Source organism: Taudactylus pleione, unplaced genomic scaffold, assembly GCF_031769625.1.
Source record: "Taudactylus pleione unplaced genomic scaffold, aTauple2 ptg000845l, whole genome shotgun sequence".
NCBI lineage: Eukaryota > Metazoa > Chordata > Amphibia > Anura > Myobatrachidae > Taudactylus > Taudactylus pleione.
Genome location: NW_028285247.1, coordinates 476233 through 502885, shown reverse-complemented (window position 1 = coordinate 502885; position 26653 = coordinate 476233). Strand labels below are relative to the sequence as shown.

At 45.3% G+C, this 26653-nt stretch overlaps 1 protein-coding gene across 1 annotated transcript in view; it reads right to left on the bottom strand.

Moving 5' to 3' along the window:
* Positions 1-26178, bottom strand: part of TMEM278 (transmembrane protein 278) — a 278939-nt gene extending 252761 nt beyond the window's left edge. Inside the window, exon 1 of the mRNA XM_088458651.1 lies at positions 25909-26178. Within this exon, the coding sequence (XP_088314777.1) occupies positions 25909-26178 (270 nt within the window). The remainder of the gene's footprint in view (positions 1-25908) is intronic.
* Positions 26179-26653: the final 475 nt, after the last annotated feature.

Here is a 26653-nt window from a genome sequence, read left to right as displayed (position 1 = left end):
GCGTATGGGTCCGATGGTACCGATGGTTGCATACACTTCCTGGAGATTACATGCGCAAGTGGGCGTCTTAAGACAAACTGGTGGGCGTCTGCATACACAGAGCGATCGCACGCCAAGACATAGTGGGCTTGCTAATGCCTTGCCATGCAATTGCCTGCCTTTACCAGATTTGCATATGCTGGGTGAGTGCGAACGCATCTAGCGAGCTGGTCTGAATCAAGCCCAAAGTATCAACCAACCAGCTCCTGTCATTTTTCAAAAACAGCCAGTGACATGGCAGTTAGGCGCTGATTAGCTGGTACTTTATCTCCGTTCACTTTATCTCTATCCAAGGCTTAGTAAATAGACTCCACAGCCTGTAAAGTGACAGGAGCCGATTGATTAGTACTTTCGGGTCTATATCTCCATCCACTTTATCTCTTGGATAGAGATAAAGTGGATAGAAATAAAATACCAACCAAAACGCTCCTGTGATTTTTCAAGCACAACCTGTAAAGTGACAGTTAAGTGCTGATTGGTTTGGTACTTTATCTCAGGCCACTATATCTCTCACTATGCGGGGGAGATACACTTAGCTCTGGAAAGTGATAACGTGGAGAGTGATAAAGTGCCAGTCACTCAGCTCCTAACTGTCATGTTACAGGCTGTGTTTGAAAACTGACAGTGAGGAGCTGATTGGCTGGCCGTTTATCACTCTCCAGTTTATCACTTTCAGAGCTTAGTACATCTGCCCCTTACGCTTGGTACATACACCCCTTTATCTCTATCTGATTCAGAGTCACATGCTATGCCGATATGAACATGCTTGGCCGTTGTTTTAGGCGCTGCGCAAGCATCTGAGGTGAACTGTACATGCATCCCAATTGTTACAGCAACAAGATGCAAAATTAATTTCTTCCAAAGGAGTGTGGTATTTTGTAGGGATGTTTTGGTTTAGGTTTTGGACCTGTATCTCCTTCGAGGGTTTGGATCTGGATTTGGTTTTACAAAACCACCCTTGCGTGTTTTGGTTTTGGATCTGTGTTTTTTCTAAAAAAAAATTATAAAAACAGCTAAAATCACATAATTTGGGCCTGTTTTTGTTCCTACTCTGTCTGAGGGGTACAAGCCATGTGGTGACAGGTAAGACTGGCAGCACTGCCACGCTGGGGATTGCTGGGCGCCGCCATCTTGGTTTTGGACATATGACCTGAAAGGGTCAATCAGGTTGGAGCATCTTGTGTTAACTTTCGGCAGCCTATCATGCACATTCCCATGGTACTAAAGGGTGTTCAGCAGGCCCTCTAGTTGCCAGTGCAACGTATACACAGCGCAAGCTGTGTGAGAGTTCTCTGTGCTCCTTAGCTTAGTGTGATAATTGCAGTCCCAGCAGTGCTCCGTCTCCTGCTCTGTCTCCATCACAGGCTGTTCCCAGATACCTACCCTACTATACCCCGTTACTCACCCCACGGTTTATGTACCCTCCAGCACTCCGGACTCAGGAGCTCATTCAAAGCGGCTCGCAAGCGGCTCGATAATTTGCACAGCGCATGCGCCGCATCCGGCATGCATGTACGCAAGCCCCGTTGAGCCACTGAAGTTCAGTCGCTACGGGGCTCGCAACGAAATGGGGCGGCTGTCGATGGTGAGTGACAGCTCGCCCCGTTTTGTGGGCGGGTAGGGGGGGTGGTTGCACAAATGCAGGCATTCCCTATGGAACTCCGGGTGTTTGTTGGGCGGTCCAACTGACATCACTATTGATGTCAGTAGTGGACTTCCTGCTCTATTAGAGCTCTATTAGAGCAGGAAGTCCACTCGGCCTTGTGGCAGCTAGACCCTACCCCAGGGTCTCGTTGCAAGGCCGATGATCGCGATTATCGCGACCGTCTCCTGGCCGCTCGCACAAGCTGTGGGAGACCAAAAAAAAAGATGCCCACAAGCCCTGCGAGCAGCCGCCAGGGCCTCAGAGCCCACTCCAGCACATCAGATCTCTGTGTCTCAGTTACACCTCCATTGGATTTCTGTTTTCTCAGCCTAACACCTGTTTCCAGCCTCACTAATTGGACTTATTTTTCTGCAACACATCTCTCGGATTTGTTTGTTTCTGCCACAATTTCATGAATTCCATTACTCCCATTAAACATGCTGCATTTCAATATTGCAAACCCGTTCCAGTTTTATCTCCAGCATCCACCCCGGGTTCAAAAATTAATCCAAACCTGACACTAGCCCCTTGATGGACAGGACAAGACAGCAGCTCCCCTTTATGTACTGCAGCTCCAGCCCCTTTATGGACAACACAGCATTCCGGAGCTTGGTATATATGGAAATGTGGGCAAAATTCCAAAAGCGAGGATTTTCAAAGTTTTGACCGCATTTCAGCCTTTAGTACATACCATCCTTATATATAGCTCAGATATAAGTGACTGCAGCCACTGTAAGAACATCAATAGAGATTTGTTTTTATTCACTTTACGATATATGGAACTAGGGACCTGATTCAGAGCCGCTCGCTAGGGTACGTTCGCTCGTAGCTGCCGATGGTTCGCATTGTGCGCATTGGCCCTCATTCAGACCCACTCGCTAGATGTGGTCGCTCACTCAAGGCGTATGCAAATTTGGGAAGCCAGGCGATCGCACAGCAAGGCATTAGCATGCCCACTATGTCTTGGCGTGCGATCGCATTGTGTACGCAGACACCCACCAGCCTGTCTTAAGACGTCCACTTGGTCACGTCATCTCCAGGAAGTGTATGCAACCATCGGTACCATCGGATGCGATCGCAGCGCTTGTGGTTGACCATACCCTACCGCAAGCACTGCGAGCACAGTGTAAAATCCAGCCAAGTGACATGTACTATGACACTGCGTCTAAATTATGCACACCTCGGAAATGGCGCTGAGATGCTCAGCCACTCCTGCGTTAGCACCTCCACTCCCCCGTTTTTAATGGCCAGCCCGTTACCACCCACAAACGGCTTCTCCTGTCACTCACTCAGCTGTGCAGTCTATGCACAGCGAGCGAACACTTCCCGATTTCTCGCACTGGTTTGCACACGCACACTGCGATGTGTATGCATGCGTACAATGCGAACCATCGGCAGCTACGAGCAAATGCATCCTAGCGAGCGGCTCTGAATCAGGTCCCTAGTTCTATAATATACGCATATAAATTTATTTGTATAGAACCATATAACTTTGCCCATTGGGGCCTAATTTTATTGTTATACTGTGTTTATTTATCCACGCTGAGTAAATAAATTGTGGCTTTTCCATTTTGCGGATTGGAGTTTTTTGCTCTTTTGTCCGATCTAGGAGTAGGCGCTGCTATTTTGTGTCCATACCTCTTTAATTATGTTCCATGCACATTTCCATCTGCATCCTCAATCCTTCCTACGGTCTTGGCTATTGAGATTATCATGTATTTCCTACCTTTGTCTGCTTGGTATTAGCCAGTCTTTGTTCCCTATTGAAAAACGCTGTAGAGTAGGCTAGTGCTATATAAATTAATGGTAAGAATGCTAATGCTCCCAGACCCTAATGTACCAATATATAATAGCTTGACGCAGCTATAAGCAGTACAAAAGCTAGATGTCCTTGCTTGAGAGACCTTGTAATCTCAGAGAGAAAAATGAGCAAGAGACTCAAGGTGAGAGCATACGTTTCCTTATAAGTTTCATCTTTAGTATTTTCTCTGTTTCTGTTCAGTTTCTGACTTTTTTAATTCATATAGTCCGACATGTACAGTGAGTGAAACTAGAGTAATATTAAAACAAGATCAAAGTTGATAAAAAGAAACCCAGCACTTTATTAGTAGATAACAAACCTTCCAATCCATAAAGTAGTCTACAATATCATAGGAACCAGTGGCAAATGCAGGATTTCTAGAGGGGGGTTTCCAAATGCTTGATTTTAAAGTGAGTGTGACGAGTTCATGAATAGGGGATAATTAACACTTATCCAGCTTTACGTCATACAAAGTGTATTCTGTGTCATAATTCCAGCATATAGAGGACAAGCAATCACAGTAAGCCATTAAATGCGGCAGTAGGGCCATCCTGCCTGAGCTGAATGTTTTTATTTTAGAGGTGGACACCATACCAGAGTATTAGAGCAAGTCCAGGAGTCTGGGGGAGCAGCAGAATAACCTAGCACTGCCCTGGACATATACTGTATGTACATATTGAGCTCTATAGCAGCACATCCCTAACAGTGAATGTTTTCCATATCTCCTAGTTGGTGCACAGGTTATTTATTACTGGCTGATACATGTTAAAAGATCCACAGGTGGTGCTAATTATTTCATTTGTGATACTGTGGAGAACATGCAGCGCTAGTAACAATCTATTATATTACTATTTCTATTGTGGTCATGGTGTGGGCTGGGGAGGGGGGTTTTCAGGCAGACGGAAACCCCCCCTGCGTTTGCCTATGGGAACCAACACAGGTAGTTTGTGTACATCAATGATAAATAGAGGGCTCACATATGAGCTGCTGCTATGCAGAGGGGACTAAAAACTACATAGCGTAACGTTTCAGGAGTCACACTGCCCTCTTTGTCCGCGCTCAGAAGATTGCAAAAGAAAGTCAGATCAACTTTGGATAAGGACTGATTGCATTATTATTGGACAAGCTGAAAATATGTAGCAGCTTGCGCATGATATCCGAGTGGTCAGACCTGCTGCACCATTTAGCATGCCACATTTATGGTCAAATTGGTAATTAGGTCAGATGACTGAATCGCACCAACTTGGCCAGAATGAAATGTTTTTGCAAAACCAACAAGAAAACCAGTTAAAGTACCGCACAAAGTTTGTAGGAAAAAAATGTGTACTATAATCACACGATTAAATGAGATGTGATTGTGAAAAAATGCAATCGCTCGGGAATTAAAATAAATTATGTTTGTGTGACTTGCAATAGTCATGAATTAATGTATCCCTAGATATATGCATATTTGTCTAAACTCCCCACAAACAGGTTGCCACCATCTAATTCAAATAATAATTCTTCTTATTATATATCTGTATATGCTGGCCCCATATGGGCTGATCCTGCAGCAGCCTGCAAACACCAGGCGAATTAATCAATGCTTAATTTGTCCACATACATAAATGGCCATATTTAACAAAAGTTATCATTTTGACCAAAATCCTTCTGACCCAGTGTACCTGGCTCCTGTTTGTATAGTCTGAAGTTGAACAGACACCTTCTGGAATGAAGCCTTATGGCGAGTATACACGGGAGCAAAGTCATTTCAATTTGGCCAAAATCGGAATGACAAATTGGCATTGTGCATATTGTGCAGTGTGTATGCATGATATGCGCTCCCACAGTCACATGCAACATCGTCAGGTTTGATGTGCTGCACTAAGCCAAGAGTAAGAGAAGCAGAGTACTGTATGTAGCCATACTTAAGCCAAGGGTCAGTGAACAAAAGTGGGAGCTATGAGGTCACGGTGCCAGATGGGTAGCCATTAGGGATGAATGGGTTTAGTTCCCTGAGAACCAAACCCACCCGAACTGCAGGGATCCGAGGCAGATCCGAGTTGGCTCGGGTTTTCCCGCCTGAAAACGAAAGGCAAAACTTCATCATCCCGCTGTTGGATTCTCGCGGGTTTTGGATTCTATAAAGGTCGCCATTTTTTCATTCAAGCTGTGGAGAGTGAAGAGGGAGGGAGCTGTCATCTGTGCTGTTGCACGCTGATGATGTGCATAGGGGCTGGCTACTGTTATCCATATAGGGGCTGGCTGTTGTCCTGTCCATAAGAGCTGGCTGTTGTCCTGTCCATAAGGGCTGGCTGTTGTCTACAGGGGCGTAGAGAGCCACGCAGGGCCCCGGTAAAGAGGGGGCGTGGCCTAATTGCGGGAGGTGTGGCCATGCCCCCTTGAAAAAAATAAACAAACATTGTTTTGCAGCACCGCACACCGGGTAGGGGGCGCTGTGAGCCCCTCAGCCCGGCGCAAAGCCAGAGGAGGGCATGAGCAGTGTGATTGGTCCCCCCTTTAGGCATAGGAGATTGCTGTGGCTGCTGCTTAGCAGCCGTAAGCAATCTTCCACTGTGTGCTGTGCTGGGCTGCTGCAGAGGGATGGAGGAAGTGAGGGGGGGGCAGTGCCAGACACGGGGCCCCGCCGGGCCCTCTGGAAGCCTGGGCCTGGGTAAACTGTACCCACTCCCACCCTCTCGGCGCCCCTGGTTGTCTATAGAGGAACTGGCTGGTTGTTGTCCTGTCCATAGGGGCTGGGTATTGTTCTCCTGTCCATAGGGGCTGGCTGGCTGTTGTCCTGTCCTTAGGGGCTGGCTGGCTGTTGTCCTGTCCATAGGGGCTGGCTGGTTGTTGTCCTGTCCATAGGGCTGGGTATTGTCCTGTCCATAGGGGCTGGCTGGCTGTAGTGCTGTGTTGTCCAGGGGGTGCTCTGTCCTTCAGGGGTGCTCTTCACCCACAACCAGTGTGAAAAAAAAAAAAAATGTTGTGTGTTAACCACACTTGTCATCAGCGCAGGGGTGCTATGCTGCTGTCTGTTAAGGGGTTGCTGCCTCTTTCAGGGGTTCACCCCAGTGTTAAAAAAAAAAAAAATTTTTTTGTGTGCGTGTTAGCCACACCTGTCATCGGTGCTGGTGCGCAGGGGTGCTGTGCTGCTGTCTGTCAAGGGGCTGCTGTCTCAGGGGTTCATCCCCAGTGTTCAAACAAAAAAATATAAACTTTTTTTTGTGTGCGTGTTAGCCACACCTGTCATCAGCGTAGGTGCGCAAGGGTGCTGTGCTGCTGTCTGTGAAGGGGCTGCTGGACAAAAAAAAATAAACTATTATTTTGTGTGTGTGTTAGCCACACATGTCAGTGGCGTAAGTGCAGGGGTGCTGTCCCCCCAAAAATAAACAATTTTTTGTGTGTGCATGTTAGCCACACCTATCATCGGCGTAGGTACACAGGGGTGCTGTGCTGCTTTTTGTCAACGGGATGCTGCCCCCCCCAAAAAACTATTTTTTTGTGAGCGTGGGGTATATTTATTTACTAAAGTTTCTAAATATGAAAACTGTTCATGTTGTCCATAGCAACCAATCAGATCCTGTCTATCATTTTATAGAATGCAATAGAGAAATGATAACTACAATCTGATTGGTTGCTATGGGCAACATGAACACTTTTCATATTTAGAAACTTTAGTAAAACTAAAATTACCCCCAAATTGCCTTTTTTGACTGCCAGTAGTTATTTACATGTATCACTTTCTCTTCAGATCTGTGTCCATTGGGAAGAAAAAACAATGTCTTCATTACTTCTGGGATGAAAATCCACTCCCAGCAAGCAGGTATGGTGCTCAAGAATTCCCACGAAAGACACAACGTAAAACTTAAACCTTAAACTGAAATGTTGCATTTAGTGCTATGTTCCGCTTGTTCACATATCAAAGTAACATGGTTAAGTGGACAGTGGGAACAATGATAGTTTGAAGGCCACTACCTAACTCTGTTTTTTTTAATTTCCCTGTACAGGTTGGGAAATGCCTTTACTTCCACTAATCCAAAGGATTATTTAAATCAATTGTTTTTGGAAGCACTCTTCCTGCCCCCCTTCTGGGATGAAAATCCACTCCTAGCCACAGAAGCAGGTGCATGATTCTCAAGAAAGACACAACGTAAGGCCTAAATCAGGGGTAGCCAACCTCGGTCCTCGAGAGCTACTAACAGTTCATGTTTTCCAGACCACCTAGCTGGTGCACAGGTGTACTCATTACTCATCAATACATTTGGAAAGATCCACAGGTGGAGTTAATTATTACAGTTAATATTCTGTGAGGAGACCTGGAAAACATGCACTGTTGGTAGCTCTCAGGGTTGGCTACCCCTGCCTTAAATCATAGATCTCACGCTTGAGGCCACTAACTAACTCTGTTTTTTTAAATGTCCCTGTACAGGTAGGGAAATGCTTTTTCCTGTGGAAAGCACTGCTAGAAATCTTCCTGGTCCCCTTCTGGGATGATAAAATCCACTCCCAGCAGCAGCAGCCATGCTCAAGGATTATTCTGTGGCAAGAACTGATGTGAATGTATAAAAATTTTTTTGTAAATGCCTCCTCCCCTTCTCCCTCATAAATTTTCTTTGGAATCAAAAATTTTTATTAAATTTACTACCAATCAACCCTTCCTGTCCCTGCCCTGCCTTCAACTACATACATACTCCAACTCTCTCAGGCCTTTCTTGAATAATAAAAGTGTTTCCTGATGTGTCTTGTTTGAAGTTGAACTGCCATGTGTTTGTGCCACCCACTGCTGCAGCTTAGCGAGTGGGAATAAATGTTATTGAGGTTAATAATACTAGGCCCATTTAATGTGATTTTAGTGTTTTTTATGATTTTTTAAGAAAAAAATCCAGATTCAAAACCAAAACCGAAAAACAAAACACAGAGGTGAGGTTTTTGCAAAACTAATCAAGATCCAAAACCAGGGGAGAGCCAGATCCAAAACCAAAACACGGGGGTCAGTGCACATCTCTAGTAGCCATACATAAGTTAGGAGTAATAGAATCAGAGCAGATAAGCCAGATGTCAGAGAGCTACAGTGTGGATTCATATGTAAACCATTGAGACAGCCAGAGAATCACCGGTGGGAAACATCATGAACAGATAAATAGATGCAGCAAACAAATGGTAAAAGGCAAAGCGAAACAATAGCAAATATAGAAAAATAAACCAACATCAGATAGACTCGCATATAATCACAGGGAAAGGTTACCATGAATGTCTGATAGAATGAACTTGCTCAGAGGACAAAGGGCTCTATTTATTAACATTCTTTTTACTAAAATAATGTGAAAAAGGGTGTTTTCACACCCTTTTCACATTATTTTAGTATCACCTACAGTTACTAAAGGGGAAATTGGAGTAGATATCGTAAAATTCTACTGCAACCCCTAATTTTTAGTAAGCAGATCGCATTTCCCATTACTGTAATGGGAAATGTTATCTGACCAAAGTTATTAAAAATAAAATGTGAAAAAATACCGGGAAAGCCCTGTGATAATTACGCCACCTGGAGGCGTTACCCAGGGTCTCCCCCAGTTACTGGACTCTTGCTCCGCTCTAACATGCAGAGCAGAGCCCAGAGCCGGCCCCAGTAATCAGCTGTGTGGTCTAAACAGACCACACGCTGATTCACTGTAAAAAAAAAAGTAACAAAAGAACAAACTTACCTGAGTCCAGAGACTGGAGTTCGGGGCTCCGGTAATGTCCTCCCTCCGGTCAGCTGGTCTCCCATGCTGCACTGGGGCATGGTCATCACCTGACAGAGTCCCAGTGCAGTATGGGATGTCAGCTGACCGGAGCGACAGAGGACATCACCGGAGGCCCGATAACTGCAGGTAAGTGTAATTAAGGGAGGTGGGTCACGGGGGGGAGTCTGCGACCACGGGGAGCAGGGCTTAGCGACAGGGCCGGAGTTTGGTGACAGGGGGGTAGCAGTGGCGGCCGGTCGGCGCATGTGCGGGGCACTTGTCATGGTATTTTTGGTGAAAATACCGTGATAAGGCTCCAGAGGGGATTCGCAGGGACAGCTTTCTCGCAAGCTCTGTCTCTGCAAGGGAATTGTAGTAAATCCCTGTGATATTGCATGAATTTGCAATGCGAATTCAGTCGGTAAAATCACACTACATTCTGCTTTACAAATGCGGATTGTAGTAAATAGAGCCCTAAGTATCCACTGAGTGGTCTGGCATTTAATGAAGATTTGACTTGCCAAGACTACTTGCTCTAATGTCAGGGTCCAGACTGTGTACTAGAATTATACATTGTTACTGTAATAAATGGTCAGTTGCATGGTCTCTTGTCCAAGCCTCTGTGGGGGCTGGCCTTATTCGCTGTGGTACCTGACCACACTCCAAAGCATGGGCCCCTACCCACTGCATTCCCCTGGTGATCCTTTCACGCTCCAGTCCAACACTGTACCCATGACTTGGTTCTCATCAGTTCTCTGTACTTGTTTACCAGTAGTAAGATGTACAGTACCCTCAGTCTGACAGATTTATATTCATGTGGCGTATAATCTGCGTAGATTTTTATTCAAGCCCATTCTTTCCTTCTGCCACAATAATACCTGCTGCAAGTTGGTACCAGTTGTGTATCTATAATGGGTGCAGAGTGTGTGGTTCACATGAATTTACTTAATTTGCGATGTTGCCTACATATTTATAAAGAAATCATAATAAAAATGGTGCCAGCAACTTTTTTCTGGAAAGTATTGCGCACGCACTGTAGAATCTGGTAGAGTCTTCTGCGCATGCTCTAGTACAATTTCTTCAATAGGGGGCCCCCATGGAGAATGCCCATGGAGGCTCCCTCTGATAAAATGCCACCTGTTGGTACAGTACTGGTGTATGGATATGTTTGAAACAGTCTCCAGGACCAGAGGAAGAAGGAAAACATAAGACGCTCTTCAATGATCACAACTATTAACACCTTTGGCCTGCACTGCCTTTATGTTCTTTCGCTTAGGTGTGAGCATATAATAACTAGGGGTGAGCGGGTTCGGATTTCTGAAATCCGAACCCCCTCGTGCCCCCCCGATCCGAGTCCGATCCGAGTCAGGCTCGACTTTTCCCACCTGACTCGGATCTGAAATCGAGGCAAAACGTCATCATCCCGCCTTCCGAGTCTCGCGGGTTTTGGATCCTATATAAGGTACCCGCGTCGGCGCCATTTTCTCACTCAGCTGTGGACAGTGAAGAGGGAGGGTGGGAGTTAGGGCTGTGTAGTGTAGTGTAGTGCTGCTGTTGTCCACTACTTCAAAGTCCATAGGGGCAGGCTGTGTTGTGCTGTGCTGCTGTTGTTAATAGGGGCTGTGTCCACTACTTCAAAGTCCATAGGGGCTGGCTGGACTGTGTTGTGCAGTCAGTTCTCCATAGGGGCTGTGTCCACTCCAAAGTCCTGTGCAGTGTCCCAGTCCTAAAGGGGTGCTGTAGTGTTGTCCAGGGGGTGCTCTGTCCATCAGGGGTGCTCCCCCCAAGTGCAAAAAATATATTTTTTTTTTCTGTGTTTGTGAATTGTGTGCGCAGTAGCCGCACGTGCATCAACAAAGTAGTGCCAAGCGTGCGCCTGTGTCATAAGTAAAGGGCCGGCTGGCTTGACCGTTAAAGGGTGCTGTAACCCCCGAAAGTACACTCCAGTCCAAACCAAAAAAAAAAATTATTTTCTGTGTTTGTGAATTGTGTGCGCAGTAGCCGCACGTGCATCAACAAAGTAGTGCCAAGCGTGCGCCTGTGTCATAAGTAAAGGGCCGGCTGGCTTGACCGTTAAAGGGTGCTGTAACCCCCGAAAGTACACTCCAGTCCAAACCAAAAAAAAAATTATTTTCTGTGTTTGTGAATTGTGTGCGCAGTAGCAGCACGTGCATCAACAAAGTAGTGCCAAGCGTGCGCCTGTGTCATAAGTAAAGGGCCGGCTGGCTTGACGGTTAAAGGGTGCTGTAACCCCCGAAAGTACACTCCAGTCCAAACCAAAAAAAAAATTATTTTCTGTGTTTGTGAATTGTGTGCGCAGTAGCTGCACGTGCATCAACAAAGTAGTGCCAAGCGTGCGCCTGTGTCATAAGTAAAGGGCCGGCTGGCTTGACCGTTAAAGGGTGCTGTAACCCCCGAAAGTACACTCCAGTCCAAACCAAAAAAAAAATTATTTTCTGTGTTTGTGAATTGTGTGCGCAGTAGCCGCACGTGCATCAACAAAGTAGTGCCAAGCGTGCGCCTGTGTCATAAGTAAAGGGCCAGCTGGCTTGACCGTTAAAGGGTGCAGTAACCCCCAAAGTACACTCCAAACCAAAAAAAAAATTTTTTTCTGTGTTTGTGAATTGTGTGCGCAGTAGCCGCACGTGCATCAACAAAGGAGCAGCGCCAAGCGTGCGCCTGTGTCCCATAAGTAAAGAGCCGGCTGGCTCATTTCTTAAAGGCTGGTGTAACCCACAAAGTGCACTACTCTCCAGCAAAAATAAAAAAATATTTTCTGTGTTTAGCCGCACGTATATATCAAATCGATATAACATAAATGGAGGACCAAACTTTCTCCGATAAAAATAAAATAGAGAAAGATCAAGAACCACTTCCTCCTAGTGCTGAAGCTGCTGCCACTAGTCATGACATAGACGATAACATGCCATCAACGTCGTCTGCCAAGGCCGATGCCCAATGTCATAGTAGAGGGCACATACAATCCCAAATGACAAAGTTCAGGAAAATGACCTTGAAAAAAACATTGAAATCATCTGAAGAGAAACGTAAACTTGCCAATATGCCATTTACGACTCAGAGTGGCAAGGAACGGCTAAGGTCGATCCCTAGTATGTTCATGACTAGTGGTTCAGCTTCACATGACGATGGAAGCCCTCCTCCCACTAAAAAAATCAAAAGAGTTAAGCTGGCAAAAGCACAGCGAAGAACTGTGCTTTCTAAGAAGATATCACAAATCCCCAAGGAGAGTCCAAGTGTGGTGGTGGTTGCGATGCCTGACCTTCCCAGCACAGGACGGGAAGAGGTGGCTCTTTCCACCATTTGCACATCCCCTGCAAGTGCTGAAAGGAGCACCCACAGTCCACTTGCTGATATGCAAATTGAAGATGTCACTGTTGAAGTACAACAGGATGAGGATACTGGTGTAGCTGGCGCTGAGGAGGAAGTTGGTGAGGAGGATTCTGATGGTGATGTGGTTTGTTTAAATCAGGCTCCGGGGGAGACAGTTGTTGTCCGTGGGATGAAAAAGCCCATCACGGTCATGCCTGGGCAGAAGACCAAACATTCCACCTCTTTGGTCTGGCAATATTTCTATCCAAATCCGGACAACAACTGTCTTGCCATATGTACCATATGTAAAGGTGGAATAAGTAGGGGTAGGGACGTTAACCACCTAGGAACATCCTCCCTTATACGGCACCTGCAGCGTGTTCATAATAAGTTACTGTCAAGTTCAGAAACTTTGGCTAAGACCGTAAGCAGTCCAGGGACACCTAAATCCCGTTGTTTTGTTGTATCCAAGCGCCTGCAAACCACACCGTCAACTCCCTCCTCGGAAGTAGTCCTGCAGGCCATGTCACTGGCATGACTGACTCTCCTATCCGGGATTCCTCCGGAGGATCCTGCATTGCTACGCCTACTGCTGCCGCTGCTGCTGTTGCTGCTGCTGGGAGTCGTTCATCATCCCAGAGAGGAAGTAGGAACACCACTACTTTTACTAAACAATTGACGCTCCAACAGTCCTTAGCGAGGAGGATGAAGTACGACAGCAGTCATCCTGAAGCAAAACGTATAACTGAGGCCTTGACTGCTATGTTGGTGTTAGACGTGCGTCCGGTATCCGCCATTAGTGCAGTGGGATTTAGACAATTGATGGAGGTAGTGTGTCCCCGGTTCCAAATCCCGTCTAGATTCCACTTCACTAGGCAGGCGATACCGAGACTGTACAGAAACGTCAGAAAAAGTGTCCTCAGTGTCCTGAAAAATGCCGTTGTACACAATGTCCACTTAACCACGGACATGTGGACAAGTGGAACAGGGCAGACTAAGGACTATATGACTGTGACAGCCCACTGGGTAGATGTATCACCTTACGCAGCAACAGCAGCAGCGTCACCAGTAGCAGCATCTCAGAAACGCCAGCTCGTTACAAGGCAGGCTACGCTGTGTATCACCGGTTCAGTAAGAGGCACACCGCCGACAACCTCTTAGAGAAACTGAGGGAAATCATCGCCCAGTGGCTTACCCCACTTAGACTCTCCTGGGGATTTGTGATATCTGACAACGCCACCAATATTGTGCGGGCATTACATCTGGGCAAATTCCAGCACGTCCCATGTTTTGCTCACACAATAAACTTGGTGGTGCAGAATTTTCTGAAAAGCGACAGGGGCGTGCAGGAGACGCTTTGGGTGGCCCGAAAAATTTCTGGCCACTTTCGCCATTCAGCGACTGCGTGCCGAAGACTGGAGCGCCAGCAAACACTCTTGAACCTGCCCCGCCATCACCTGAAGCAAGAGGTTGTGACGCGGTGGAACTCAACCCTCTATATGCTTCAGAGGATGGAGGAGCAGCAAAAGGCCATACAAGCCTATACATCCACCTATGACATAGGCAAAGGAGGGGGTATGCACCTGACTCAAGCGCAGTGGAGAATGATTTCCAAGTTGTGCAAGGTTCTCCAGCCCTTCGAACTTGCCACACGTGAAGTCAGTTCAGACACTGCCAGCTTGAGTCAGGTCATTCCCCTCATCAGGCTTTTGCAGAAGCAGCTGGAGAAAGTGAAGGAGGAGCTAAGACGGAGCGATTCCGCTCGGCATGTGGGACTTGTGGATGAAGCCCTTCATTCGCTTTGCCAGGATTCCAGGGTGGTCAATCTGTTGAAATCAGACCACTACATTTTGGCCACCGTGCTCGATTCTAGGTTTAAAGCCTATGTGGTGCAAAGACCTGCTGGTGAACACACTGTCAGCTGAAGCGGAACGTGACACGTCAACGGCTCCTTCTTCATTTTCTCCCGCAACTGGGGCTGCCAGGAAAAAACTTAGGCATCCTAAGCAACCCGCTGGCGGTGATGCAGGGCAGGCAGGACCAAGTTTGGACATCTGGTCTGGACTGAAGGACCTGGCAACAATTTCTGACATGTCTACTGTCACTGCATATGATACTGTTACCATTGACAGAATGGTGGAGGATTACATCAGTGACAGCATCCAAGTAGGCATGTCAGACAGTCCATACCTGTACTGGCAGGAAAAAGAGGCAATTTGGAGGCCCCTGTACAAACTGGCTCAATTTTACCTGAGTTGCCCCCCCTCCAGTGTGTACTCCGAAAGAGTGTTTAGTGCAGCCGGGAACCTTGTCAGCGAAAGGCGTAGGAGGTTGCTTCCACAGAATGTGGAGAAGATGATGTTCATCAAAATGAATTATCAGCTCTTCCAGGGAGACCAGCCTCCAGAAGGTACAGAGGGACCTGTGGTGGTGGATTCAAGTGGGGACGAGTTAATACTTTGTGAGGATGAGGATGTACACACTGAAGAGGGTGAGGAATCGGTGGATGAGGAGGATGAGGATGACATCTTGCCTCCGTAGAGCCAGTTTGTGCAGGGACACATTAATTGACAGCTTGTTTTGTGGGGGCCCAAACGAACCAATCATTTCAGCCACAGTTGTGTGGCAGACCCTGGCGCTGAAATGATTGGTTTGTTAAAGTGTGCATGTCCTGTTTATACAACATAAGGGTGGGTGGGAGGGCCCAAGGACAATTCCATCTTGCACCTCTTTTTTTTCTTTGCATTATGTACAGTTTGGGGCCTAGTTTTTCAAACTGCCATCCTGTCTGCCACTGCAGTTTCACGCCTAGATGGGTCACGTGTTTGTGCCGCCGACTCGTGTCGCTTAGCACAGTCATCCAGCTACCTCGGTGCAACCTTTTGGACATAAAAACACTATTGTGAGGTGTGAGGTGTTCAGAATAGACTGGAAATGAGTGGAAATTAAGGTTATTGAGGTTAATAATAGCATAGGAGCAGAAAAACCTACAAATTCTGTGATTTTAGCTGTTTTTATGCTTTTTTTCAAAAAAATACAGATCCAAAACACAAAACCCAGAACCCAAAACACGGAAGGGTGGTTTTTGGCAAAACCAATCCAGATCCAAAACACGAAGAAAGATCCAGATCCAAAACCAAAACACAAAACACGAAAAGTGGCCGGTGCACACCCCTAATAATAACCATTGGAAATAGAAGTGGCTGCAGGGATCCTTAGTCACTCTGGCAATGGCATCAGTGGCTGGTGACCAATTCAATGACAGAAAGTGAAAAAAGAATTCTGCAACCATACAAGACAGAATATATTCAAAACAAGTATTCAATGTATTCTCAAGCACAAGCATAATATATAGTATAAGGGGGAAGTAGAGAGGAAAGGGAACCCACTTGCCCTCCATCTGCACCTCAGGACTCTGAAAGGTGACTAGCATGCTTATGTTGTGCTCAATATTAATCTTTAATAATCAAGGCTACTTGTAAAAACATGGCATTCATAATAAGTTAAGGAAGTGTGAAGTACTGTAAGCCATATTCTGATCATCAGGATAACTTAAAGGTATTTGCGCTGGTCTGTATTCAGAAATTATAAGCAGATTAATGTTGTCCCAGAATCACTGTGTATAAAAAATAATACTTAGCTGCATGCACAGGAAATATATGAATCCATGTTGTTTCAGTTAAGGCAAACTCCACTACCAAAAGATTAATTATCCCTTTTAAAGGTTCTCTAACCATAATTGAATTCATTTTCCCTTTGTACTGTATACATCCTTCTTAAATTTAAGGTATGATAGTATAAAATTAATATTATTTCTGTGCTTTACCTAGTTTATGTTTTAGAGCTAAGATCAACAGTCTGTAGAGTTGGCTTTAACTTTGCACAGTCCTCCTTTCAATCTTATTAAAGAAGTGCTACAGTAATCCTGTCACATAAAGGGGTCTATTTACTAAGCAGTGTTAGGAGAAGTGAAAAGTGAAGAGTGAAAAGTGATAAGGTGCCAGCCAATCAGCTCCTAACTGCCATCTCACAGGCTGTGTTTGAAAAATGGCAGTTAGGAGCTGATTGGCTGGCACCTTATCACTTTTCACTCTTCACTTTTCACTTCTCCTAACACTGCTTAGTAAATAGACCCCTAAGATAATGTAGGGGCAAGGGGTGGGCGTGATGTAATTGAGGAAGAGGTATAACACAACATTGGAGTATGGCCAGGTCCTAAAAACACTGAAAATATGACAGTAAGAAGGCAGAGGGAACAGGCATATATTTCCAAGTTCCTGGTAACTTGTACATAAAATTTCAGCAGTCAGACTATAATTTATATACAGTATAGATCTGTATTAAAAGATTAATAAACAGACCCAAATTGCTATTCAGTTGAATTCTAAATTCAGTGTAAAATTGTTTTAGGTTTTTCCTACCTGTTTCTTAATGCAAGCTATGCAGTCAATTGTGCCTTATAGTCTCATACTGCGGAGCTGTGCACACATAAAGAGACACTTTTCAAATTAGCATTAAATGAATGACTCCCCAAATCCTTATTCACTACTTTATTGAATCTAAAATACAGTGTTCTTTTATTCAATCAACTTCACAGTATAATTATTTGTCTTTATATTAAATGTAATTCTCATTAACTACTGTAAAATAAATAAGTTTAGAAGTCACCAGTGTGACTAATATCCATTTAAGTCTCTAATAAAAGGTACATTATGATTTTATAATACATAGGTTATAATTGGAAACCAAGACATGTATTGATTAAAGGGCAAAAATATCTATTTTCTCCCTATACATCAAGAGGTCACCAGCAGCAAAGCATGGGGAAATTAATCCTTGTTCTGCTGTCGCCATCCCAGGATGGTGATAACAGAGGAAAATCAATGATTTTTTCACTGGTCAACATTTTCTTTATATTATATTCTGTATAAATAACTGGTAATAAATAGTTGCACATGCGGTAACCGGCTAACAGGGTCACATAGGTGTATATCACTTATTATAACTAATTAAGCCCAAAGGCTGACAATTAAGCATGAGGGACATTAAACCACAAGTGTTTTGAGTGTTGCCAGTTTAATAAGGTGTTGGCAATTGCCCCTTTAAGTTTAGCTGGTCTTATGCAGCCAATGAAAATTCATGGGGAGTGGTCATGGGGTATTTAATGGAGTGATGTATGGAAATCTGTCTCTTTGTTCCAGTATTTTCAGGACAGAGAAGTACACCTTGCAGTTGTTATTCTCAAAGTTACAGCTTCCTTTTTATCTTTCTCTCTTCCTTATTGCTTCTCTGTTCCCCCCCCCCTTTTTTTTCTTTCATTCATCTTCATTCACTCCCTGTCCTTTCTTTCCTCTTCCTTTTCTTCTTTTAACCAGTTTGGGGGGCTCCTAATGCACCCTAAGCCTGGTATTCAGCCTCCCCAGACCCTGGTCCCTGACTCCACAGTGCCCTATGTTATAAGGGGTTGCAGGGGTGGTTCCCCCATTGATTGTTCATCCCCACCTCAGGCTGCTGCTGCAGCATTACTAGGGGGTGGGCCTTAGTGCCCCTGTTCAATGCTATCTCTGGAGCTGCAGTGGACAGCCCTGTCCCTTTACAAACTAGGGCTGTTAGGCTTGCCCATGCCGGTGGTGCAGGCAGGCAGGCTGCTGCTATTGCTGCCCTCCATAAGCTGTCACATCTGGCCATCGTTTTTGACATCTTTGCTAGCATCCCAGTCTTTCACACCATGCCTGGGTCATCACTTGATTAGTCCTCAGCAGTTGCTGCATACCTATTACCTTCTCATGTTTGGCTGCAGCTGGGATCATGGCTGGCCAGCTTCTTCCTGCGCTGGGTGTTCAAAGCCCTATCCCCCCTTCCCCCCCTAACCCTGTTATTAGTACTCCTACTCCTGTGGTGTCTGTTGCAACTACCATATCTTCTGGAGTTGATGATGTTCCCACAGGTACATATTCGACAGTCATGGTGCATGAGCCTGCTGCGGCCGGTTGTTAGAGGGCTGGTGGTGCATGTTCCGGGTCCTCTTGGTGAGTCCAATGCACTTGCGCGAAGGCATAGCAGGCACGTTTGTTGCTCCTCCTCTTCCTCCAGCTTGGAATCTGGGGTTAGAGACAGGAAACTGTCACGTCATAGCCGGCGCCATTCTCGGCGCAAGTCTAGGAGGTCCCATTCCTCTAGCAAGGATAGTTCACTTTCCCCTGCTGCATCTAAAGTGGGGTAGTGTACTGTGATAACAAGGCCATTCTGTGGGGGCTGCGTCGGAGGGTTTCATGATAGGATTAACATGGGAAATACATTACTATTTTTACCCTCACCTCGAAAGCTAGGAAGCAGTTTAGGGCAGCTAAGCGATGGGGGGGGCATGGGTGAGGAGGTTAATTGCTCCTACCATAATTGGCAGGCGGGTTTCTTTATATTTATGTCGTGCTACCTTGAATCCCGCCCTCAGGAGCATTTGAATGTAATTTGATATTTCCATTTAATGCATTCAGTGTTCAGATCCATGAATAACCCCTCCTGGTGAAAATATTACGAGTACTACCGGTGTAAAAAGACAGGAACCTCAGTCATTGATTTTGGCTGCAAGGATGTGGAAGTTTGGCTGGAGGTAACTCAGCCAGCCCCCAGTCCTTTGGTCACTGCTCCTAGACATGTACAACCTCCCTTACGGGGGGCCCCACGTCACCCAATCTGGGGAGATGCTATTCCGTCAACTGTTCCAGCCATCCAGCAGGTAACCGTTGCAGGTTCCAGCATATCTGCCTGCCATGTGGGGGCCCTCGCTCCGCGAAAGATTGCTTCCATACCAAGGCTGGCCCTGCCACCAGCTGCCCTGCAGCAGATGGTGGGTATAAGTAAGGCGACGTCGCCGGTGCATCTAAGTCGGATGTTACATTGTTTGAACTTATATCCACATAGGGTTGAGGCTGAATTTTTGTTTTTGTTTTGGGGTTTTCGCGACGGTTTCCATTTGCCATTTTTGGTCTGTTACCACCGGTTCCCCAAAAACTTTGAAATCAGCACAGGATCTTTCATATTAGGTGCGCGAGAAAGTCATGAAAGAGGTCGAGCTCGGTAGGGTGGCTGATCTTTTTCCCTCTCCTCCGCTAATGATTTTGGTTCTTTCCCCTTTCGCAATCGTACCCAAGAAAGAACTATGTAAATTTAGGCTCATTCGGTATCTGTCTTGTCCACAAGGCTCCTCGTTCAATGACACTATTCCTCCAGAGTTTTGTCATGTGCAATATCAGTCATTTGACAGGTAATAGATTTGGTAAGCGTGTCTGGCAGTGTAGACTTGCTGGCTAAGATTATATTGAATCGGCCTTCCGGCTTTGCACCTGCACGCAGAATCTATTAGGTTCATTGGTTTTTGCTTGCAGGATGGTTTCTACATGGATGAATGCTTGCCTATGGGCTGTTCCATATCATGCGCCTTTTTGAGCATTTCAGCAAGTCGATCGTGGTTGTGTTAGGCATGGGTAAACTCACCCTGCATAAGGTACAGTCCATGCTGTGGCTTTTTCCACTTTCCCTGCAGGGTCATTCCCATGGGGAGGATCTTCTGCCCGGAGATTGGAAAGGTCTCTTGCAGGTGTCCCCATTATTTTGTACGTTTATCGGCAGAGATCAAGCACCACTTGCGAGTTTGTAAATGTGTTCCTCTCCCAGTTCAACAGAGTGTGTTTCTGTCCTACCCCATCCTGCAGTAACACTCAGCTGCAACTTTTTACTGATGCTGCTAGCGCGACTGGCTTGTAGCTTACCTCGACGGTTCGTGGTGCGCTGTACCTTGACTGTTGACGTTTGCTGCATAGGGGTTCACTAAGAACATGTTGTTGCTTGAGCTGTTCCCCATTGCGGTTGCTTTAGAACTCTAGGAGGACCGCTTGAGGAATGCTAGTATGATTTTGTTGCGACAACCTGGGCGTAGTGCATGCGATTAACCATCAGAGTTCGTCCTCTCTTCCAGTTGTTCGTTTTGCTAGCTAGATTTGTTCTGCGTTGCCTGCTGCTCAATGTCCAATTTGTTGCCTGGCATGTGCAGAATGTACAGATTGTGGATGCACTGTTGTGGTTCAACTGACTTTGGTTCCGGGAAGTAGCCCCTCAGGCCGATTTGTCAATTGACCCATGTCCTCCTTTTGTTTGACAGATCATCAAGCCAGCATGAAGGAATTAGCTTTGAGGGCCATTGCCCCCAGGACTTTGCGCTGTTGTCAGGTTGGTTGGCTGGAATGGGTGCATTTCTGGGTTTCGGTGGCTCAGGCACAAAATAGCTTGCAGCAAGTCATGCTGACTTTTTTCGATATGTATTCGCAGGGGCGCTCACTCGCTATGTAACGGTGGTCTTTAGCAGGCATGTCGTTTTTCTCTCCGTTATATTACAAGCCCAACCCCTCCAGGTCTTTCAGAATTTCGTGGGCCTGGAGGGCTTTGTCCAGGTCGACCCCTACAGTGGTTGACTTCAGGTGTCCCATTGATATTCCCATGTTGCTTTACTTGGTGGTTGCGGTCCCTTCAGTTTTTTTTTTTTCAGCTTTTAAATGCTTGCTGTTTCAATTAGGTTTTGCCATGTCGCTTCTTGGTGCTATTTGGGTCTGCAAATTAGTTGTCCCCTCTAAGAGGGCTGACCCACCACTCACTATTGCGGATATAATTGTATGCCTATATGCGATGTAATGCCTAATACGGTGCTCCAAGACATACCATGTTGGTAGAGGGTGCTGGCTTTCACTTCAACCATATCCCAATCCTGCAGTATGTCCGGTGGTGCTGGCGCGCGCCTTTGAGCTAATGCATGGCGAACGGTATGGGGTATGGTTGTTGCACGAGGATGGATCCCAGGTTACGAAATACCAGTTTTGTCATGTTTTGATGCGTTGTTTGGCATTTTCATGGCTCGAGTCGGGTGAGTTCGGTACTCACTCATTTAGAATAGGAGTTGCTAGATCTGCGGCTTCTACTGGCTTATACGACGGGGATATCGAATCCCTTGGTCGGTGGAATTTTGCTGCATTATGATTATATATTCGCCCGGGTTTAGCTATTTTTGCTCCAACGTAGCTCACCGGAGGCCTAACCACTCGCCGACCTACTGCGGGAGTCTATGAGGAATTTCTAATTTGTCCCCGGGGGCCCAATTGGCTTCTGAATTATATGATATCGCGTAATGGTTAGTTTAGTCCGGGTTTTTTTTATGTTTTTTGCCTCAAGTCTGGTTAGCTACATTGTTCCCCTCCCCCTTCCCCCCTCTTTGTTACGTTTCCAAGTCTTGTCGATATGGTGTGTCTGTGGTTCGCTGCTTTGTTTGTGTTTTTTCTTTCTGTGTTATAAAAAGCTGCTTCTGGGTGCAAATGATTTAGATCAGTGCACTACGTTGGATTTCCACTCTATTGTCATTAGATCCATTTGATAGCAGAAGCCCTGCCTTCCTGCAAGTTGTTGTGGTCCTTCATTGTCCATAGGAGTGTTTGGATGTATGCTGGTTATGGTGCGCAGTTGGATGTTGCTAGGAGGAAGGTCAATACTGCAGTTGTGAGGTACATGTTGGAGAATGGTGGTGATGTAGTGGAACATGTGTTTATTCAATTCCGTAATGCACATTTGTTTCGTGGAGATGGCGTGCATTTTAGTCCTGCGGGTTTAGTTATTTTGTCTGAGAGGAATTTTTTCTGCTGGTTGAGCTGTTTCTGGTTACAGGTTTGAGTTATGGTGGCGTCGCATCGGTTTAGGCCTTGCTTGGCGGAAAAGAACGGCACTTGGAGTTAGTTTATGTTAATTGTTAGGCTTAGTGGAGCAAGGCAACAGCCAATTGTCCTGGACGGGAAATGGCTACACCATCTGGACGGGTGGTTGAAGGTAAAGGAGAGTTGATCACCAATGCTTGGCTTGTGTGTGTGTTTGTTTGAGCTGTTTAGTTGTTATCGTCCTGTGCGTTTATTTTTGTGCCGTCACCATTATTATTATTAACTTATAGTCTAAATTTAATGACTTGTCAAAAATAAATTGACAATAAAATGTTCAACGCCAGCACTGTTATCTGTGTCTTTATTTTTAAAAGTTAAGTTACAGTGTATTTAAGAAGGTTATTATAAGGTAACAAATACGATAATACACGTTAGTAAGTTTATGATACATTATCATAGAATTATATAGATTTCACAGATACGCCTGTTACTTATGTGTGAGTGTGTATATATATATATATATATATATATATATATACACCCTAGAAATGGTGCATTCTAAATGTACACAGGGATCAGTATGCACAATAGACATTTCTTGTTTCTGATTAAACTAGTCATGCTTGCAAGATGCTAATAGCACTTATGCATTTACATGTTGCATGCAATAATTGTAGTTGTCCCAGTGTCCCACTGTATTACTTTGCTGTCAGAAGCATCACACACCTGGAGAGATTGCAGGCATATTAACACCCTAGGGGCCCCGTCCTTTGAGCAGCAGGATCCACCAAGCCCTGCATCTTAGCTTGTGCCAGCAAGGGGTCCCTCCTCCTCTGCTGCGCCATCTCCCCAGTGATATACAGGAAGACAAAAGCAAACAAGTTTATAGCACAGCACCAGTCATTGCTTTCACTGTTCTTCACCATCTTCCTGAAGATGTCACTGAGAAGATGATGCTGCAGAGGAGGAGGGGCCCACTTGCTGGCACAAAGTATGCATAGTACCCTGAGACTTTGCCTGCGCATGCACTGCCAACTCCCCGCTCTTCCCCTGCTCATCTTGCACTTATCTCTGTTCAGGTGATCAGCGACCCGGTGGGCTCCTTGGTGATCCGGCCATCTGATGGCTGTGAGTGACCCTGGCCACATGATCCCTGCAGTAAAATGAGGATGCGGCCGGGACTTCACGGATCAGAAGACTGGGTCACCGAGGAGCTCACCAATCACTGAATGGAGATCAGTGGGGGGTTTTCACTGTGATCAGCCTGTGTTCTATCAGGCACACATGGCTGATCACAGAAACCTACTCAGGGCTCTGTTTTCCCTGTTAACAGGCAGGAATTGCTGCACTGGAGTAGGTGAAACAGGGGGAAGCCTGCATAACGCCATCTCCACATAGCGTTATTATCGCAGGGCTCCCTCCAGGTACTTTTTCACATTTTACTTCAATAAGTTTGAACAGATCACATTTCTCATTACAAATGCGATCTGCTTACAAAAAATATGTGAATTTAAGGGATTGGAAAATAATTTTGCAAATTCTTCTCCATTTGCCCTTTCATACATTTCTGATACTAAAATAATGTGAAAAGGGTGTGAAAACATTCATTTTCACATTATTTTGTAAAACAAAACAAAAACTGATAACTACTGTATGCTCCCAAGTAATTGATGTTCGCTGTTCTATGGTGTTGGCTGTAATGGTCTCTGTATTATATGGCAGTCACTGATGCTCTCTGCATTATATGACAGTCAGAACTATGTTCTGTGGTCTTGTCCCCACCCTACTTACATTTCAATCTTTACTGCTGTATCCAAGCAAGCAGAGGATGACAGAAAGCCTAGCTCATTCTTGATTTAAGGGAGAACATCAGAACATACAACATACAACAACATATGTATACAGGGGCAATTAAAGAGTCTCGTGTGCAGACTCCATGCTGGCACCTTCCACTTTCCGGTGTAGTAGACTTACACCATGGTCCAGGTAACTTTTCTACTGTGCATGCGCAATTCTCCGGTAAAAGGTCTCCCACACCATTTCCCTTGTGATGTGTGCTGCTTCTGTAACGCCGGCACAGGACTCCGTGTTAAACATGGGTGCACGGTGTTGGCAACCCTGAACCAAGGGGCCCGTGTGCACTGCACACCCTGCACCCAGGGCCGTAGAGAGCTGGCCTGGGCCCAGGGGAAGGGGGCATGGCCTAATTGCGGGAGGCGTGGGCACATACCCTTAAGAAAAATAAAAACTTCACAAATCCAACGGGGTGGGGGGTGTGATCAGTGTGATTGCTCCCCCCACAGGCAGAGAAGATAACTGCTGCTGCTGCTGCTGCAAGCAGTCTCCCACTGCAACCCTGCACAAAGCAGAATGTGCTGGGCTGCTAACAGGTAAAAAGGAGGGGGGCGGCGGTGGACCTGGGCCCCTCCATCAACCGTGGGCCTGGGTAATTAGTACCCGCCCCTCCACTCTCTGCACCCCTGCCTGCACCCATTTTAAATTAGCCAATGTGTGCATGGTAGGCAAAGGGTATAACTATTATGTAGGCATAGCATGCCATGTTTTTAGGGAGATATACAGCAAGACATAAACATTGTCATATACTCTTGAAGAAAGAACTGGAGGTACAGAGAGGGAGGGAATCTGCATTACTGAATGTTTACCACAAACTCTAGCATTCATGCTAATTCTTCTAACACACAACATTTTCAATAACTCATTAATAATTGTGGCGATCACAATTTGTCTACTGCTGCGCTAAGCATCCTTGACTGGATAATACATGCTGGGGACATAATGAAAGTCCAGATTTAAGAGGAGCTATTGCAGAACAACCTGAAAAGTACATAATCAATCACACATGTGCCTTGTTCTTTATGTTTATGCCAAGGTAAGTAAAGGATTCTTCAGTAAAGTTATTTCTCAGGCAAATGTATATTATCATTTATTAATTCTGACTCTGATGTCAGTCATCACCATGATCACAGTAAGATGAAGGAATAAATGTAAAATGACGTGTACAGTATGTGAATGTGCATATACCGGTAGCTTATGTAGACATGTCCAATGTGTCTTGTCAAACAGTCCCTGTGTCAACTCAATAAAATAGGATTACAGGCATTAATCTAATGAGCCATGTGTTCTAGAGCCTCTCACTCATCGTGTGTTGTAATAAGAGGCACAAAGGTTCTCTATTCAGTGTCTCCTCAGGTGTAAAATAGCATCGTGCTCCATTCTATGTAGAAGACACATACACTTGTGAGAGGGATCGGTGCTGACACAGACAGGATTGCTCTCCACATGACACCAGATAAGAAAATGCTCTTACTACAGTATTGATATAGATCAATCTATCTATCTATCTATCTATCTATCTATCTATCTATCTATCTATCTATCTATCTATCTATCTATCTATCTATCAGGCACTGTTCCATGTTACCTTGTGAGCTGGAAATGATAGTGTTAATAACAGATTTTGGCAGAAAAAAACAATGAGTTGCACCGAACAGAGAACCTTTTTTAATGCTGTCCTTCAAAGTCCAATGCTTGTTAGATTAAACTTTTAACTCTTTCATTTGCAGATTATTCCTATAGGTACCATTAGTGTAAAGTCCTATATTTGGCATGATGCTAACTATATAACTGCTGGAGCTAGGACTAGGAGTCACAGGCACATCATATTTATGTACTTACCCTTGAGTGGCATTTAAAGCCGAAATAAACCACAACGATGGTTGGAGTCAAAACAATAGTGAAAATGACAGCCAGGATGATGGAGTTAACAAGAAAAGCCACAAAGTTAGCTCCAGACACGAACATAGTCCAAATCCAACACCCCCACCTGCTCCGGGACTCCAGGGGGAGAAGCTGGTCGTCCATGGTATAGGGAGGGAGGCCAGGGATCATTTGCGAGGTGTCTGACATGCTGTCTACCTCAAAGTCTTCAATCTCTTGGTCCGACATTTTCAGATGTGGAATAGCCTTAGATATATTCTTTTAAAGCGTCCTGAAAGACCTATTCTAAGAAGTATATTGCTTCAATGGGTTAGCACTTCCTTTTTCACACTTCTACATTCACCAATGGAAGTGCAAAGTGCTAGATCACTGAGATGGTTCAGTATCTCAACGTCACTTTCAAACTAGAAATGACCTTTAAATCGATTCTCCTTCAACATTAAATTGCATACAAATTGTCCAAATGTTTCTCTATTATTTGTAAGAAGCTCCGACTGTCAGTTCCATGAGAGTGATCCTTGGTGCAATAAATATGATATGCCCAGACAAAGTTGTCATAATGATCTTCCTATTGTTAAAGAGATGAGGGTTACGCATAAGAGAGACCGTATCCAGAAGTGATGCTTGAAGAGTGAGAAGTGCCTCTGTTAGCAGCTGGCTGTTACGGGCTGGATATTTCTCTATTCACAGCCTAAGCATTGTG